The sequence below is a fragment of the Podarcis liolepis genome (assembly GCF_965112155.1).
Source record: "Podarcis liolepis genome assembly, chromosome: 17".
NCBI classification, from domain to species: domain Eukaryota; kingdom Metazoa; phylum Chordata; class Lepidosauria; order Squamata; family Lacertidae; genus Podarcis; species Podarcis liolepis.
In genome coordinates this window covers 35,727,249-35,740,705 of record NC_139571.1, presented here as the reverse complement: position 1 = coordinate 35,740,705, position 13,457 = coordinate 35,727,249, and the positions used below count along the sequence as shown (strand labels likewise).

Sequence of the window (13,457 nt, the reverse complement as noted above, 5' to 3'; positions counted from 1 at the left end):
TGATTCTCTCCATTTTAAGACCTGTGTGAGTATAAGTTTCTGGATAAATCTGCCAATGCACTTTGTTGCCATTGTCTACATATCCTAATTCATGACTCTTCTAGAACATGCATATGTAAAACAAGTGTCTCCTGAAAGCCTAAGTATACAAATAATTCTGCCATTTGTAGCTGTAACCATCTTTATGCTGCCCTTTCATATATGAATATATTAATTCATGGATCCGGTTTTCTTGGCTGGGCAGGAAGAGAGTGATCCAAGAGTGGAGGATATCAACATCAGTCCCTTGTCATGACTACATCACTTGTTGCTGAGATTTTGACTTTCAGCAGCTTACCTTCTCCGCAGAGGCAGGGGCCCTATTTGGATGGTTTGCTTTTGGAGTCTGATAGAGCAAATTGGTTTTCAGATGACCTAGAGCCGGTGGGCCAGGGGTGGGATTTTCTGATGGGTACAGTTGATGCTTTGTTGAAGCCCTGGCTGATCTGTGGAATATGCAGAAGGATTCTTGGTCTGTCAACGTTATCAGCCCTAGATACCCTCTCTTGCTTCATAAAGCTCTTCTAACTTCTTGGTATACACCAGAGCTTAGGGCAATGAAGCAAGGTGGGAGATGTCTTCTTCGGAGGCAAGTGGAGCAAAACTTCAGGTGAATACAACCAAACACCCGGGAGTGCTCTTTATCAAGCCTAATCTTTGCTAGTGAAGAAGACATACCATATTTTTTGCACCATAACACTCACTTTTTTCCTCCTAGAAAGTAAGGGGAAATGTCTGTGCGTGTTATGGAGGGAATGCCTACGGGTGGCATGCCTTCGGATTTTCCTCCTCTAAAAACTACGTGCGTGTTATGGTCGGGTGCGTGTTATAGAGCGAAAAATATGGTAACATTTTTGAATCCACTGAGGATTTCTTAAGGAGTGGTCTTACAATCACCTTCTTTAGGTAGGTATGGACTAACCCCTATTTGCAATGAGGCATTAATCACCCCCCTGGCCCAACTGGTGGTCCATTAGTTGCTATCAGCAAGAGCACAAGTGGATGACCAAAGCAAACCAAGCACTTTGTCGACATCCTTACAAACTGAAACTGATCGAGAACAGGAGGACTAGAAAGTGCTCTGGACACCTCTTGAGATTCATCTATAACAGTGGAGCCAAGATCCTGGCAGATGCACAAGACTTTATCCTCAAAATGCTTGGCAAACAAGACACAGCAAGCCATTGTCCATTCTATTGCCTCCTTTGGGCAATGTAAAAGGCCCCATACTACCTGGAAAAGCTCCACCAGACAACACGGTGTGGATGCAATGGAAGCAGCAATGTACCGGTAATTATCTAATGACCCCTTTGAGGGGAAGGTTCTTGAGTATTTGGTCGTGTGCCAGAGCCAAGCTCTTTTGGATGAAACCAATTTTCTAGAACCATATCAATGGGGGTTTAGGCCTGGTTTTCACACAGAAAGTGCTTTGGTCACCCTGTATAATGACCTTTGTCAGGAGAAAGTCAAGGGTGTGTGTATGTCTGTTAAATTTCTTTGATCTCTCAAGATGTATTATGGTATAGTATGTTGTTATTCTGGAGTGAATGTCCTAGTTGGGGTGGGCCGCACCACTCACATCTACATGAAACCACTGAGTAAGGTCATCTGGAGTTTGGGAGTGGTTGTCAGCAACATGTTGATAATAGGCAGATCTGTTTCTCCTTTACATGTGGCAATGGACTAGGTGAGAACCAATAAACTGAAGCTTAATCCAAATAAGTATTGGTGGGTTCTCTAGATTGGCTGGGTGGGCCCTCGCCTGTTCAGGATGGGGGTTGCACTCCCTTGGAATGAATAGTTGCACAGCTTGTGGGTACTTTTGGAACCACTACATATGTCTGAGACTGACATGGACTTAGTGGTCAAAGTGCTTTCGATCAGCTTTGGTTGCTGGCCCAGCTAGACCCCTATGAGGATAAGGATAGTCTAACTTCTGTGGTCTGTGTCCTGGCAATAGGTTAGATTACTGCAATGTGTTATATGTGGGGTTACTTTTGGAGACTGTTTGGAAACTGCAGCTGGTGTAGAATTCAGTAGACTGATGGCTGACCAGAGCAAGATGGACTGATCATATAGCACCAATCTTGGCACAAGTGCATTGTGTACTAGTAGGTTTGTGGACTCAATTCAGGATGCTGTTTGTGACCTATAAAGCTTTATGTGGTTCAGGGCCTCGGTATACCAAGAGCTACCTCTTCCACGTAAATCAGTCTGGACTCAACATTCATCATCTGAGGTTCATGTCTGTGTGCCCCCTCTGAGGGCCTTCTCAGTGGTGGCTTTCTTTTTGTGGAATTCTTTTTACTCTTAATTTGTAGGGGAAAGGCTCTTCTGCTCATTTTTTGAGTGGCGTGGGTTGATTTGGATCCACCCATTTGTGTACTGTGTACAGTATTATGGATGAACATTTTAGGTATTTATTTTATTCCTGTTCTTATACTTGGCTTTATTTAATGTTTTGTTTTTATATTGCAAGTTGCTTTGCGTCACTTTTGTGAAAAAGCAACCAGCAAATAATAATGTAGTTCTTTGGAATCATTCTGCAGATTGAACAAAGAAGCTTGTGCACTTTCCAATTTATTCATGCTTCAGCAGGATATGGTAAAGTCTGAAACATGCTTGTAACCTTGTTTTGTGTTGTGGTACGAGCAAGGTTGTTGAATGTAAAGCAAGAATGCCAATAATTCTCAAAATGCGTAAGTGTATTACACCTAGAGATAATAGGTTATCTGCTTCGAATAAAAAAATTATATCTCTCTAGCATTGTTAGCAGTTTGTATTTTGCATGTGAATAGTAATGTTTAGTGTTTCCACTTAGGTGCTGCATACAAGGTTGTAACTGATGGCCAGGATCCAAAGTAACAGCTGGACTAGTTCCACGTGCCTAAGGGGAATTTATTGAACAGCAGAACCTTGTCTAGTTTATGATATGGTATTATCCATTATTCAGAAGAATAAAAAATCCTACTCGTTGCACAGAAGTCCTTGGACACACCCAAGAATCCCTCTAGCACTCAGGCAACATGTTCTGAATTTCTTTTTTTCTTTGTGAAAGACCAAGGAGCAAAAATACAGTGTAAGGGGGAGTGAATAAAACTGTATCTCCCTCTAGTCCTTATGGTGATATTACAGTATGAGAAGGATTAGACGACATACATTGGATGCACAAGGTCTCTGGTACTTCCAGCTAAAGCAGGCATGTCCAAAGTCTGTTTTGGAGGCCTAATCTGGCCCGCCGGTTGATTTAATCTGGCCCCCGTGGCAGTACATGTCCTGGGGTAAAATTGTAAAAAAAAAAAAGCGCAACAACTTTGGGGTAAAATTGTAAAAAAGCTCAGCAAACTTTGGTCGGCCCTCACATATGTTCACTTCATAAAATCTGGCCCTCTTGAAAAAAGTTTGGGCACCCCTGCGCTAAAGGATCTTGGCTAGCAGGGTTGGAAGACATCTCTGCCTGAGGCTTTGAAAAACCATTGATAGTCAGTGTAGACGATGATGGGCTAGCTAGGCCAATAGTCTGACACTGTAAGGCCACTTCATAGGTTGAATCCTATGAAGGCAAGTCTGTATTTATTCTTCACAGATATAGGTTGCATTTGCATGTAACACTGAGCCCAAACTGCATGGTTTCTTTTAACTATAATATGTATGAGGTGTATTGCCAGTGAATACTCCTGTTTCCTCCTCTGTTGAGCTGGGAAACAAACCATAGAGTTACTTCTGAGCAAGGATTTGTGCTTTGTTCCTCTCAAACTGCAACAAAGGAGCCCATGTTTTGTTTTTGGTTTGTTTGAGAGAAACAAATCATGAATGCTGATTAAGATGTGATGTTAAGCCAGCCACTTCATGGCTTGTTTCCCCACCAACTAAGGAAGGAGTAAAGAGGGATCTCTTGACAAATCACACAGTGTGGCTTAGTGTTGTGTATCTGTGGCCATTGAATAGAAATTATGAGTGTGCTCTCCAAGCATCCCCACATTGATTTAACACTCATTCATTCAGTAGTTGTGTCCGTGTGTGTGGATTTGTGCAAGTGTCCCTAGCAGGTGATTTTAATGGATGTGTTTCTAGCCCTAATTGTAAAGTGCAATGGTTTTTAATTGTAATATTGCTGTGAGTGACCTGCAGAGTGAAAGGGCAATGTTAAGAGGGCCTGGATACTGCAGCTGCTATTGTGAGGATTATTTTAGTTGTAATTTCCTGACTTTATGGCTCTTAAATTGAGGTGTATTCAGCATTTCCCAGTTCAGGTTTTTGCAACTTTAAAATTTGAAGAACTGAGGCTTCAAATAATACTCTTCAAATCAAAAATTCTTCAGATATTCCACAGAACCCTTGGCACTGGGAGTTTACCTAGAGTTCAGGACGTGCATTTAGAATTTTGCCCTAAGATACGAAAACAGCCAAATAACCTTTTAATGGTAGGTTTTAAGTGCAGCTTTCTGAATGCTTTTGCCTTTGCCCTTCCCCATCTCTTTTGATGCATTGCTTTCCTTAAGGCCAGAAGCATGCTCTTATGAGGCAGAGGCTCGGGAAGTTCTGACGTAAAACAATTGCTTTGCAAGATACTGTCAAGCTAGAAAGGGATTCAGGGGGGTTGTGGCTTTACTTTTTCCCTTACGTTTTCACGCTATGCTAGTATGCCGTGATACAGTGAATAGGAAAAGTGGGGGAGGAGACGTTGTATTCAGCTGCCATGCTGTTATCGGAGGGATTGTTTCTAGATACAGGTTTAGCATTCATTGGTTGTCTGAAGAAAGCCATTTCATCCGAGGATTGGACAAGAAGCTGCGTCAGTTTGCTGCCCGTCTCCAAGGCACTGGTGATGCTGCCTCCTCAAGCTGGCTAACGTCACAGCTCCATCACCCAGCGGGGTGTGGGCTCACTCTCCCCCCCTCCCCCGTTCTGTTTAATTCTGTATTTGCTTCCTGCTGCATTTCTTAATCTGTCTTCTGCCAAATGCTAACAGCATGATATTTTGCAATCATTTAGGTGAATACAAGAAAGACGAACTCCTGGAAGCTGCTAGGTAAGTGCTGCTCAGAATACAAATGGTTTTTGAAGGGAGGATGTAGAAAGCCGGGATGAAAAATGGGCTTTTATGATCGCTGTCATTCTGTCATTACCCTATTATGAAATTATGCAGATAAACAAGGCTTGTTAGCATGGGTTTGCTTTGGATTTTAGCCACTTGCAAAAAGCAAAAGAATGTGTTTATTTGTAATCATGCAGTATGATGGGGGTGCTTGCTTTTTGACATAATGTACTCCCAATTTCATTTATGTTTAGAGTGATCATTTTAGAAAGAAACAGTATATTAGGACATTTTCTCTTTATTTTATACCTGAAAGGCATATTTCGCGTTTTCTTATTAAAGCCCATCATAAGAAACCTTGAGCAAGAGCTCTGAAGCTATTTATAGCGTCTTGGGGAATGTAACAAAAATAGGTGTTTGGGAAACGTCTTTTCAGCAGATACATAAAACCAAGTAAAATATAAATTAAACATTAAATTGATGTTAATCTTTTACATGGTGTATTCTTAAAGGAACTGTTTCAAGTGTCTGTTTTTTGCAATTTGAAATACATATTAGGTGGTTCTTTGAACATGCCAGTATATAGAACAGTATATAATGTGAAACTCCATTTCAAATATTTTATAAGGGGCTCTCCCTCTTTCTTACTTCTCTGTCATGCAGGAGTGGTAATGAAGAAAAACTAATGGCTTTGTTGACACCTTTAAATGTGAACTGCCATGCAAGTGATGGGCGAAAAGTAAGTCTGTGCATATTTAACGCATTTTGTCATTCCCCCCCCCCTGACAGCTAAGCTGCATGCCTTGTCAATTTGAAAATATTTCTAACCCATCACTTATGTGGAAGTGTTTTAATTCGTGTCTGTTAACTATGAAATTAAATGATGCTATGCCTAATATTGATGGTTTGTGACAGATTGACAGAGGCAGTGGAGCGTGCACTTGAAATCATGCTATTTGTTTCAAATGTCAGCTATTGGGCTGTGCTTCAGATAGTTCGGCTATAAAAATAAACTGCATGTTTGGGCTGTTAATAGCTGTAAAATAACAGTCTGCCTAGTATTTTCTTTTTTGTGGGATTGTTCAGTTAAGAAAGGTAGGAGTCCAAGCCCCTGCCACTATGCTTAGCATAGCTAATTCCATATCGGTATGATTTGTGCCCATTCAATTCTCTTAACTTTTGATATTTTTATGCTTTTGATGTCTGGCTGCAGCTTTATATAACGGGGATGTTGAATGAAATGGATTGGGTTAGAAGGGGAAGGGAAGAACCTACAGTGACAGGCTACCAGCCAGACTTCATGACATGTTCTCTTAAATTACATAATGTGCATTTGACCATTTAATTTTGCTGCTTAGCTTTGAAATTTTGTAATTGGTATACTAGAATTTGCTCTTGGGACTGACCCAGGTCCACACAGATTAGGAATCTTCTCCTTCGGTGGCTATTTTTAGGGTTTGCCAAAATCTTCACAGCATAGTCTCAAACAGGGATGACCAGCTGCTTTGGCCTGCAAGGCTGGATCATTCCTGCCCAAGCTGAGCTGGAAAGGGAAGACTCATAAAAACTGGGGCAGGTTGTGGCCCTTGGTCTCCAGGTTGCCTATTTTGGAGCTAAATCTTTTAAAAATAAGTTTATTCATTTGCAATGCAAAAAGGGCCAGTTTAAATATTTTTTGACACAAACACTACAGAGCAAGGCTCATGCAAGTGCCATTTATTTCAACGTTTATAACTGCTTATATTTTATGGGACCATGCCCTTTCTTTTTAATAATGTTGTCTGTATAATCTGTAACCGACCTAAAATTATACCCACCAGATTCTTGATTACCGTATTTTTTGCACCATAACACTCACTTTTTTCCTCCTAGAAAGTAAGGGGAAATGTCTGTGTGCGTGTTATGGAGTGAATGCCTGCGGGTGGCGGGGGGGGATCTGCTGCAGTCGTGAGCAGAGGATCCATGGTTCCCCTTCCTTTCCTCCTCCGTGGTTACAAAGCATGGATCCACATGGATCCTCAGGATTTTTGCATTGGGCTACTCCAGACTCACTGTCAGATCACATGTCTGTGGCCACAGCATGAACCACAAAAATCATATATCCACTATTTCGTTTAGAATATTTTTTTTCCTTGTTTTCCTCCTCTAAAAACTACGTGCGTGTTATGGTCTGGTGCGTGTTATAGAGCGAAAAATACGGTAGTTGTACTGATTTAAAACTTGGCAGCATGCATTACTTTTGTGTGTGTTTGTGTGATTATATATATTGTTTTGTTTTTACTTATATGTTAGAATGACCATCAGTTGGTTTTACTGTCACAATGAACTGTATACACTATCCCCACCCCCATTTGTCTGCAACTAAGTACTTCTGAATCTCCTTAGAACTGTCTGTGCAAGCAACTTATATTTAGGAATTATTCAGATGATTTGTAGTACTGTATTCTTAGTCTGATAGCATGGGGAAGTCTTTTAAGTGATGATATGCAACTGTGTGTGTTTATTTAAAGAGTTTTCTTTTATAATCAGTATTCTTAATATAGAAGTCCTGAGCAGAACTTTTTTGTGTAGCTAAATCCCCACAGATAGTTAAATGAGGCCCAAAACAATATGCCTTCAAGTATAGTATTAATGGTTCAGGAATATAATGTATCTGACTGTTCTGAAAGGAAATACAAAGGAAAGAAGTTCAGTGTATTTAAAACAATTGAGATGCAGTAGCAGATAAATTGATCAAAACCAACAGATTTCTATTAAAAACAAAAACAAAATTATTATTAATAACAACAAAACATTTATATAATGAGTATATTTGGTAGCTACTGTTGAGAGCTCCTCTGTTGAGAACTGTTCCTACCATGTAATGGATCTTGGGGTATACTTACAGGTCAGCAAATGCTTAGTTCTTTTTAATCTATTACTGTAACTGTGAAGGCACCATTCAGTTCTCTCCCCTATCAAAATGGCTCATGTCTTCTCTGTTGAAAGCATACTCTCCAAGATTCAAAACTCTGCAGGACTCTGACCTGTTCACAGATATCCACCTGTGCAGCGATTGCCCTTGCTTCTGTCAGGGAATAAGTCACATATCGCATAGGGAACAGTGCATACGTAATGCTTTTGAACCTTGAACCTTGATTGGGGTTGGGGAATGCTGCTGGCTTCTTCATTGACCAAAGGAATGTGATTTTGAGACTCTTGCCTTTCAATATGTTTCATTCTGTGATACTTCTGAAGCCTTTTGCTCCTTTCCTTCATCTGGCATTCCCAAGGTTCACTAGTGTACCAAATTGGATAAGTGTCTTGTTGCTCTGGCTTCACCATTAGTATTAAATCCACCCTAAAAGCCACCAAAATCAACAGCTGGCTTCAGGTAGAATTCAGCATGGCACTATTATAAATGTTCCGTCTATGCAAGCATATCAGCTTGCCAGATGACTCCCCATGTGCTGTTCGGGGTATGTGTGTTCTCCCCCCCCCCCATGCCATGGGGGGCACATTGGGATGGTGGTGATACAGAGAGGAAAGCCTCATTGTGCAAGTTGAAGTCATTGGTCAAGACTTCATTGAAGTTCGTTGGGTGAACCCCACCCTTCATCTATGGGTTTCAAGACTCCACTATATTAGGCAGGAAACACCTAAGTTGAGTACCAGGTTACATTCTGCCATCTTTCCATGTCTAAGCATCCAATTAGGCTGAAAGGAGTTAACCAGGGGTGTGACCTTTTAGTTGGCCTAGTAAAGATTGCCCTCATGTGGATTTGGAATTTATCTGGGAAATTCCCTTCATTCTCATTCTCTCTCTCTCTCTCTCTCTCTCTCTCTCTCACTCACACACACACACACACACACACACACACACGTACTCCCTTTACCTCTCTCTATTATGTTCAGATAAATGAGTAAAATGGTTTGAGCTTCAGATACTTGACATCGTTGATATAGGAAGATAGGCTATGCATGCCTAAATAAGAGACCATGGAGCAAGCCTTAATTTTGGGTTAGGAAATCCCAGCAGTCAGAGTAATGACTGCTGGCTGTGAAAGATTCATGCGCACAGCAGTCATTACTTAAAACACTAGTGTTTGTGCAACACAAACTGGTTCTAGGCACCAATATTAATTGCTTAGCTGAAATGTGAGGATGCACTTTTTTGTTATAAGAGGCTGTAATTCTTCAATAAAATCTTCAACACTGTATATTGTATAGAATTTTGAAGAAACATGTATACTCTTGAATTCCATCATTCAAGCTCGTATTCTACTGAAGTTTTAGTACCTAATAGTCTTTGCTTATTAATAACAGCTAGAGGTTGGGGTTTTGCGTGGGGAAAAATGACGCCAAGATACTATAAATAATCCTATCAGTCATCCTATATATTTTTAGAATCCATTTGTGCAGTTTTTTGTATTTCTAATGAACCCATGACCCTATTATCTGTCAATTGTAAATGAAGAATTGGCTAGTATCTGTGTTTGAATTCAGAATGCCAAGTGATGATACATATTGGCAGGAAATCAATGGCAAATATGCTCATCAAAGATTAAAAAATTAAACAGGAAAAATAAATTCAATTAGATAATTCAGTTAGACAAACTATGTATATTGTGTTGACACAATACAGAAGAAAATGATACAAACTCAATTTTACATTACCAAACAACTTTTACAATATTGCATTAAAATAAATTGCCTCTGCATTACTCTCCAAAAAGGTCTTTTAAAGCTTAGCTCTGCATAAATGCTTCTGCGCGACATAAGGGAAGTTTTTATAGTGGGCAGCAATGGAAACCCAGTTATCCCTTTGGAAGCAGTCATATACAGCAAGGCTAGGAAACAAGAAGTTACTGAATTCCTTCTCCCACCAGTCAAAGCCTGCAAGGCCCAATGGTCTGGGATAATGTTGTTGTAGTCTGAAGGCATCCGGAGGGCTGCAGGTTCCATATCGTTGCAGTGATGCCCAGAGTCCTTTTACCTCAGCAGCCCTAGTGGTTACTGATATAGTGGTACCTCAGGTTAAGTACTTAATTCGTTCCAGAGGTCTGTTCTTAACCTGAAACTGTTCTTAACCTGAACCACCACTTTAGCTAATGGTGCCTCCTGCTGCTGCCGCCGCGCCGCCGGAGCACGATTTCTGCTCTCATCCTGAAGCAAAGTTCTTAACCCGAGGTAATATTTCTGGGTTAACGGAGTCTGTAACCTGAAGCGTATGTAACCCGAGCTACCACTGTACACTATTTAAAATGGTAGTTACTTATTCCAGCTTTACTGCTGGTGCCCAAACCATCATAAAACACATTATAACAACATCTGCTAATTTATTTACTTCAAAGCAGTGGGATTCTGAGGGTTGTCATCAGTGTTTGTTTACACCGGATGCGAGTTTAGACCAGAAAATGTGTGATCTGTTTGTGTAGACTGGCCCTTAGTGAGTTGCAGTTCTCCAGACTGCTAATTCTTTTAAAAGTTCTGCCCCTCACCCCATTAAACCTTTATAGTGCAAGTTCGGATCTCTGGACTCCCTTAACTGTTTGCTTTCTGTCATGTTAAAGTGTGTTTCTGGAACTTTCTGCAGTGTTGTTTCATGGTGCTGGAAACTGGAGAATAAAAGCAGCTTGATAGAGAAATTAACTTCCTTTTCACGCTGTGCATACTTAACAACAAAGCCCCTAAACATAAATGGAGGCCCATAGGGAGATGCAAGACCAATGCAGAGCCAAAAAATAACTCCTCATGCTTTCTGCAGATACAAATGAGCCAACTGAGTGCAACTTATTTCAGAAGACAGAGCCTTTATAGTATTTCACTACTTTCCTTAACTATCACCTAGGGAGAGGGAGCCATTTCATCTTCTTGCCGTTGCCTTGTACGCAAGGTGGGAAAATGACTAGCACGGGAAGTCTTAAAAGCCTTTTCAATTCTGCATGTGAGACTAAATAGGGCAAGTGTTTCCTTTCTCGCTTTGCTGTTATAAATCCATATAATTACAATGATGTATCATACCCAGGCAATCTTTTGTATAAACTTGAAAAGAAAACTAGGCACATCGGTATTTGGAGTGGTTTTGGACACTTCATGTGGGGGGAAAAAGGAAGTTCTTACCTTCTGTTCTTGGTTATTCATATATGCTACCCTACTTGGGAATCATATATTATTGTTCTTCGTCCAAACCCTGTACCCCTTTTATCCTTCAGCAGCCCTGTAATGACACATGTAGTTAGAGAGACATCAACTGGCCCAACGTCTCCCAGTGAGCTTCAGGACTGATTCAGCGACTGCACCATCCTAGTTAGTTCAAGTTCAAATTCAGATACAGTGGTGCCTCGCAAGACGAAATTAATCCGTTCCGCGAGTGTCTTCGCCTAGCGGTTTTTTCGTCTTGTGAAGCAACCCTCTTAGCGGATTAGCGCTATTAGCGGTTTAGCGGCTATTAAAGGCTTATCGGATTAGCTGCTAAAAGGCTATTAAAGGCTTAGCGGCTTAGATAAAGGGGGGGGGGAGCGAAAAAAAAATATCAAGACTCGCAAGACATTTTCGTCTTGCGAAGCAAGCCCATAGGGAAATTCGTCCTGCGAAGCAACTCAAAAACGGAAAACCCTTTCGTCTAGCGGGTTTTCCGTCTTGTGAGGCATTCGTCTTGCGGGGCACCACTGTATTAGAAGTCGCTTGTTTTTCTTATTCACCATACTGTACAAAGCCATTCTTTGTTGACAGGCTGTAAGCCTTAATTCTTGAGGGAAACAAACTCAAGTCCCCATTTTGGATTAGTTTCCCATTGTGTTTACATTTAACTACCATAAACAGGATTCTGGAAGACAATATTTGCTTTTGTTTGGCTTTTAAATGAGGATGCAATTGGAAAAGTTAATGGATTTTCACAAGAAGATTTTCTGTTTTCCAAGCATTGTGTGTTTCTTACCCTTAAATACAAAGTAATTTGAGAAAGTTCACTCTTACTGGTTACCTACTGAAATGCAAACTGGAAGATTTTTGTCAAACCCAGCAATCACATTCTGTATAACCACCCCAAATAACTTGCCCTAAGACTGCTTCCATTAGTCCCCAGATGACATCAATAAACTATTCTACAGTCAGGAAGAAATCTTCATTTGTTTACACAAAGATATTAAAGAGGATCATTCACAATGCTGGAAGTGATACCTGTGGAAGTGATAGGCTCGTTGTGGTATGAGCAGAGGTGACATAATGGTTAGACTGAGTGTTCAGCTAATACAAGGAAGATGCCACTGAGCCATTCAGCTTGCTGAGTGATCTTAGCCAGTCACCATCACACTGACACGATAGATAGATAGATAGATATAGGCACTGTTTACCACCCTTCTTCAGTTCCATGAAAGAAAGATGGCATATAAATGTAAGACATACTAATACAAAAACAAAAAACAGCCTTTCAGTTTGAGCAAGGAAAAAGGTTTCTTTTGTCATTTATGTGCCCTTCATTGTTTGTCTCATCTGTAAAGTAAAAAAACCTGCTAATGTACACATTCTTACAAAAGAGTGCCAATTTCTTACACTTTTCTTCAAAAGAGGAACCGTGATGTCAGTAAAACTCTAATCATTAAAGTTTCTTAAGTAACCAAAAAGATAGTTAAATGTCTTCAAAGTCACCCTTTTTTCTTTTGGGGAGATATGTTAACAGGATTGTAAAGTAGGAAGGTCCATTTTCCTTTTGAAAATGCAGGGTGGGAAAGCGGTTTTGCAAGGCTTACTATGATGATTTTTCACTACTAGGTACTAAATTACTTTAGACATAAGAATTTGAAAAATCAAGTAATGCAGTGCATCACTTTGGAATGTTTTAGGTGTTCAATATTTGGAAGGAAGAGTTATAGGGTTCCATAGATGGAAAAAAAGCAGTTTGTTTTCAGCTTCAACAATTCAGACTATAGTAATGTTTGTTTACCGTTTACCTATGGCCAGTCACCTCATGTTTACCCTCAAATGAAATAATGCTTAAGGCATTATATTTATCATTTTAAAAGGGCCATGTTTAGGACAAAAACACTGTCCTTTTGCATTACATTGGTACTAGTTTCTTTGTACTGCAGGGGTCACCAACCTTTTTGAGCCCCTGGGTAGGCACACTGAGGTTGATGAGCAATGTGTGTTCTTAGGTGTAATATATTTGGTTACTTCTCTTATGGAGCTCCTGCCAAAATGTTTTTTTGCATCTGATTCTGATCCAGATTAGATGTGCTAGGATACCCAGTTTGCATCTATTAGAAACTGACTGGTGGTGTCGTGGTATAAACTCTTTACAATCAAAATACTTTCTCCCTTCTGCAGTTCTCTTTCCATAGGCAGAAATCTGTTTTCAACACCAAAGCTAAAAAGGCTACGATCGCCATATTTCCCTCCA

General features: G+C 40.3%; 1 protein-coding gene across 1 annotated transcript in view; it reads left to right on the top strand.

Moving 5' to 3' along the window:
• The window catches only part of TNKS (tankyrase), a 75,087-nt gene that overhangs the window by 19,696 nt on the left and 41,934 nt on the right, over positions 1-13,457 (top strand). Inside the window, exons 4-5 of the mRNA XM_083481668.1 lie at positions 5,035-5,071; positions 5,741-5,816. Coding sequence (XP_083337794.1) covers positions 5,035-5,071; positions 5,741-5,816 — 113 coding nt within the window. The remainder of the gene's footprint in view (positions 1-5,034; positions 5,072-5,740; positions 5,817-13,457) is intronic.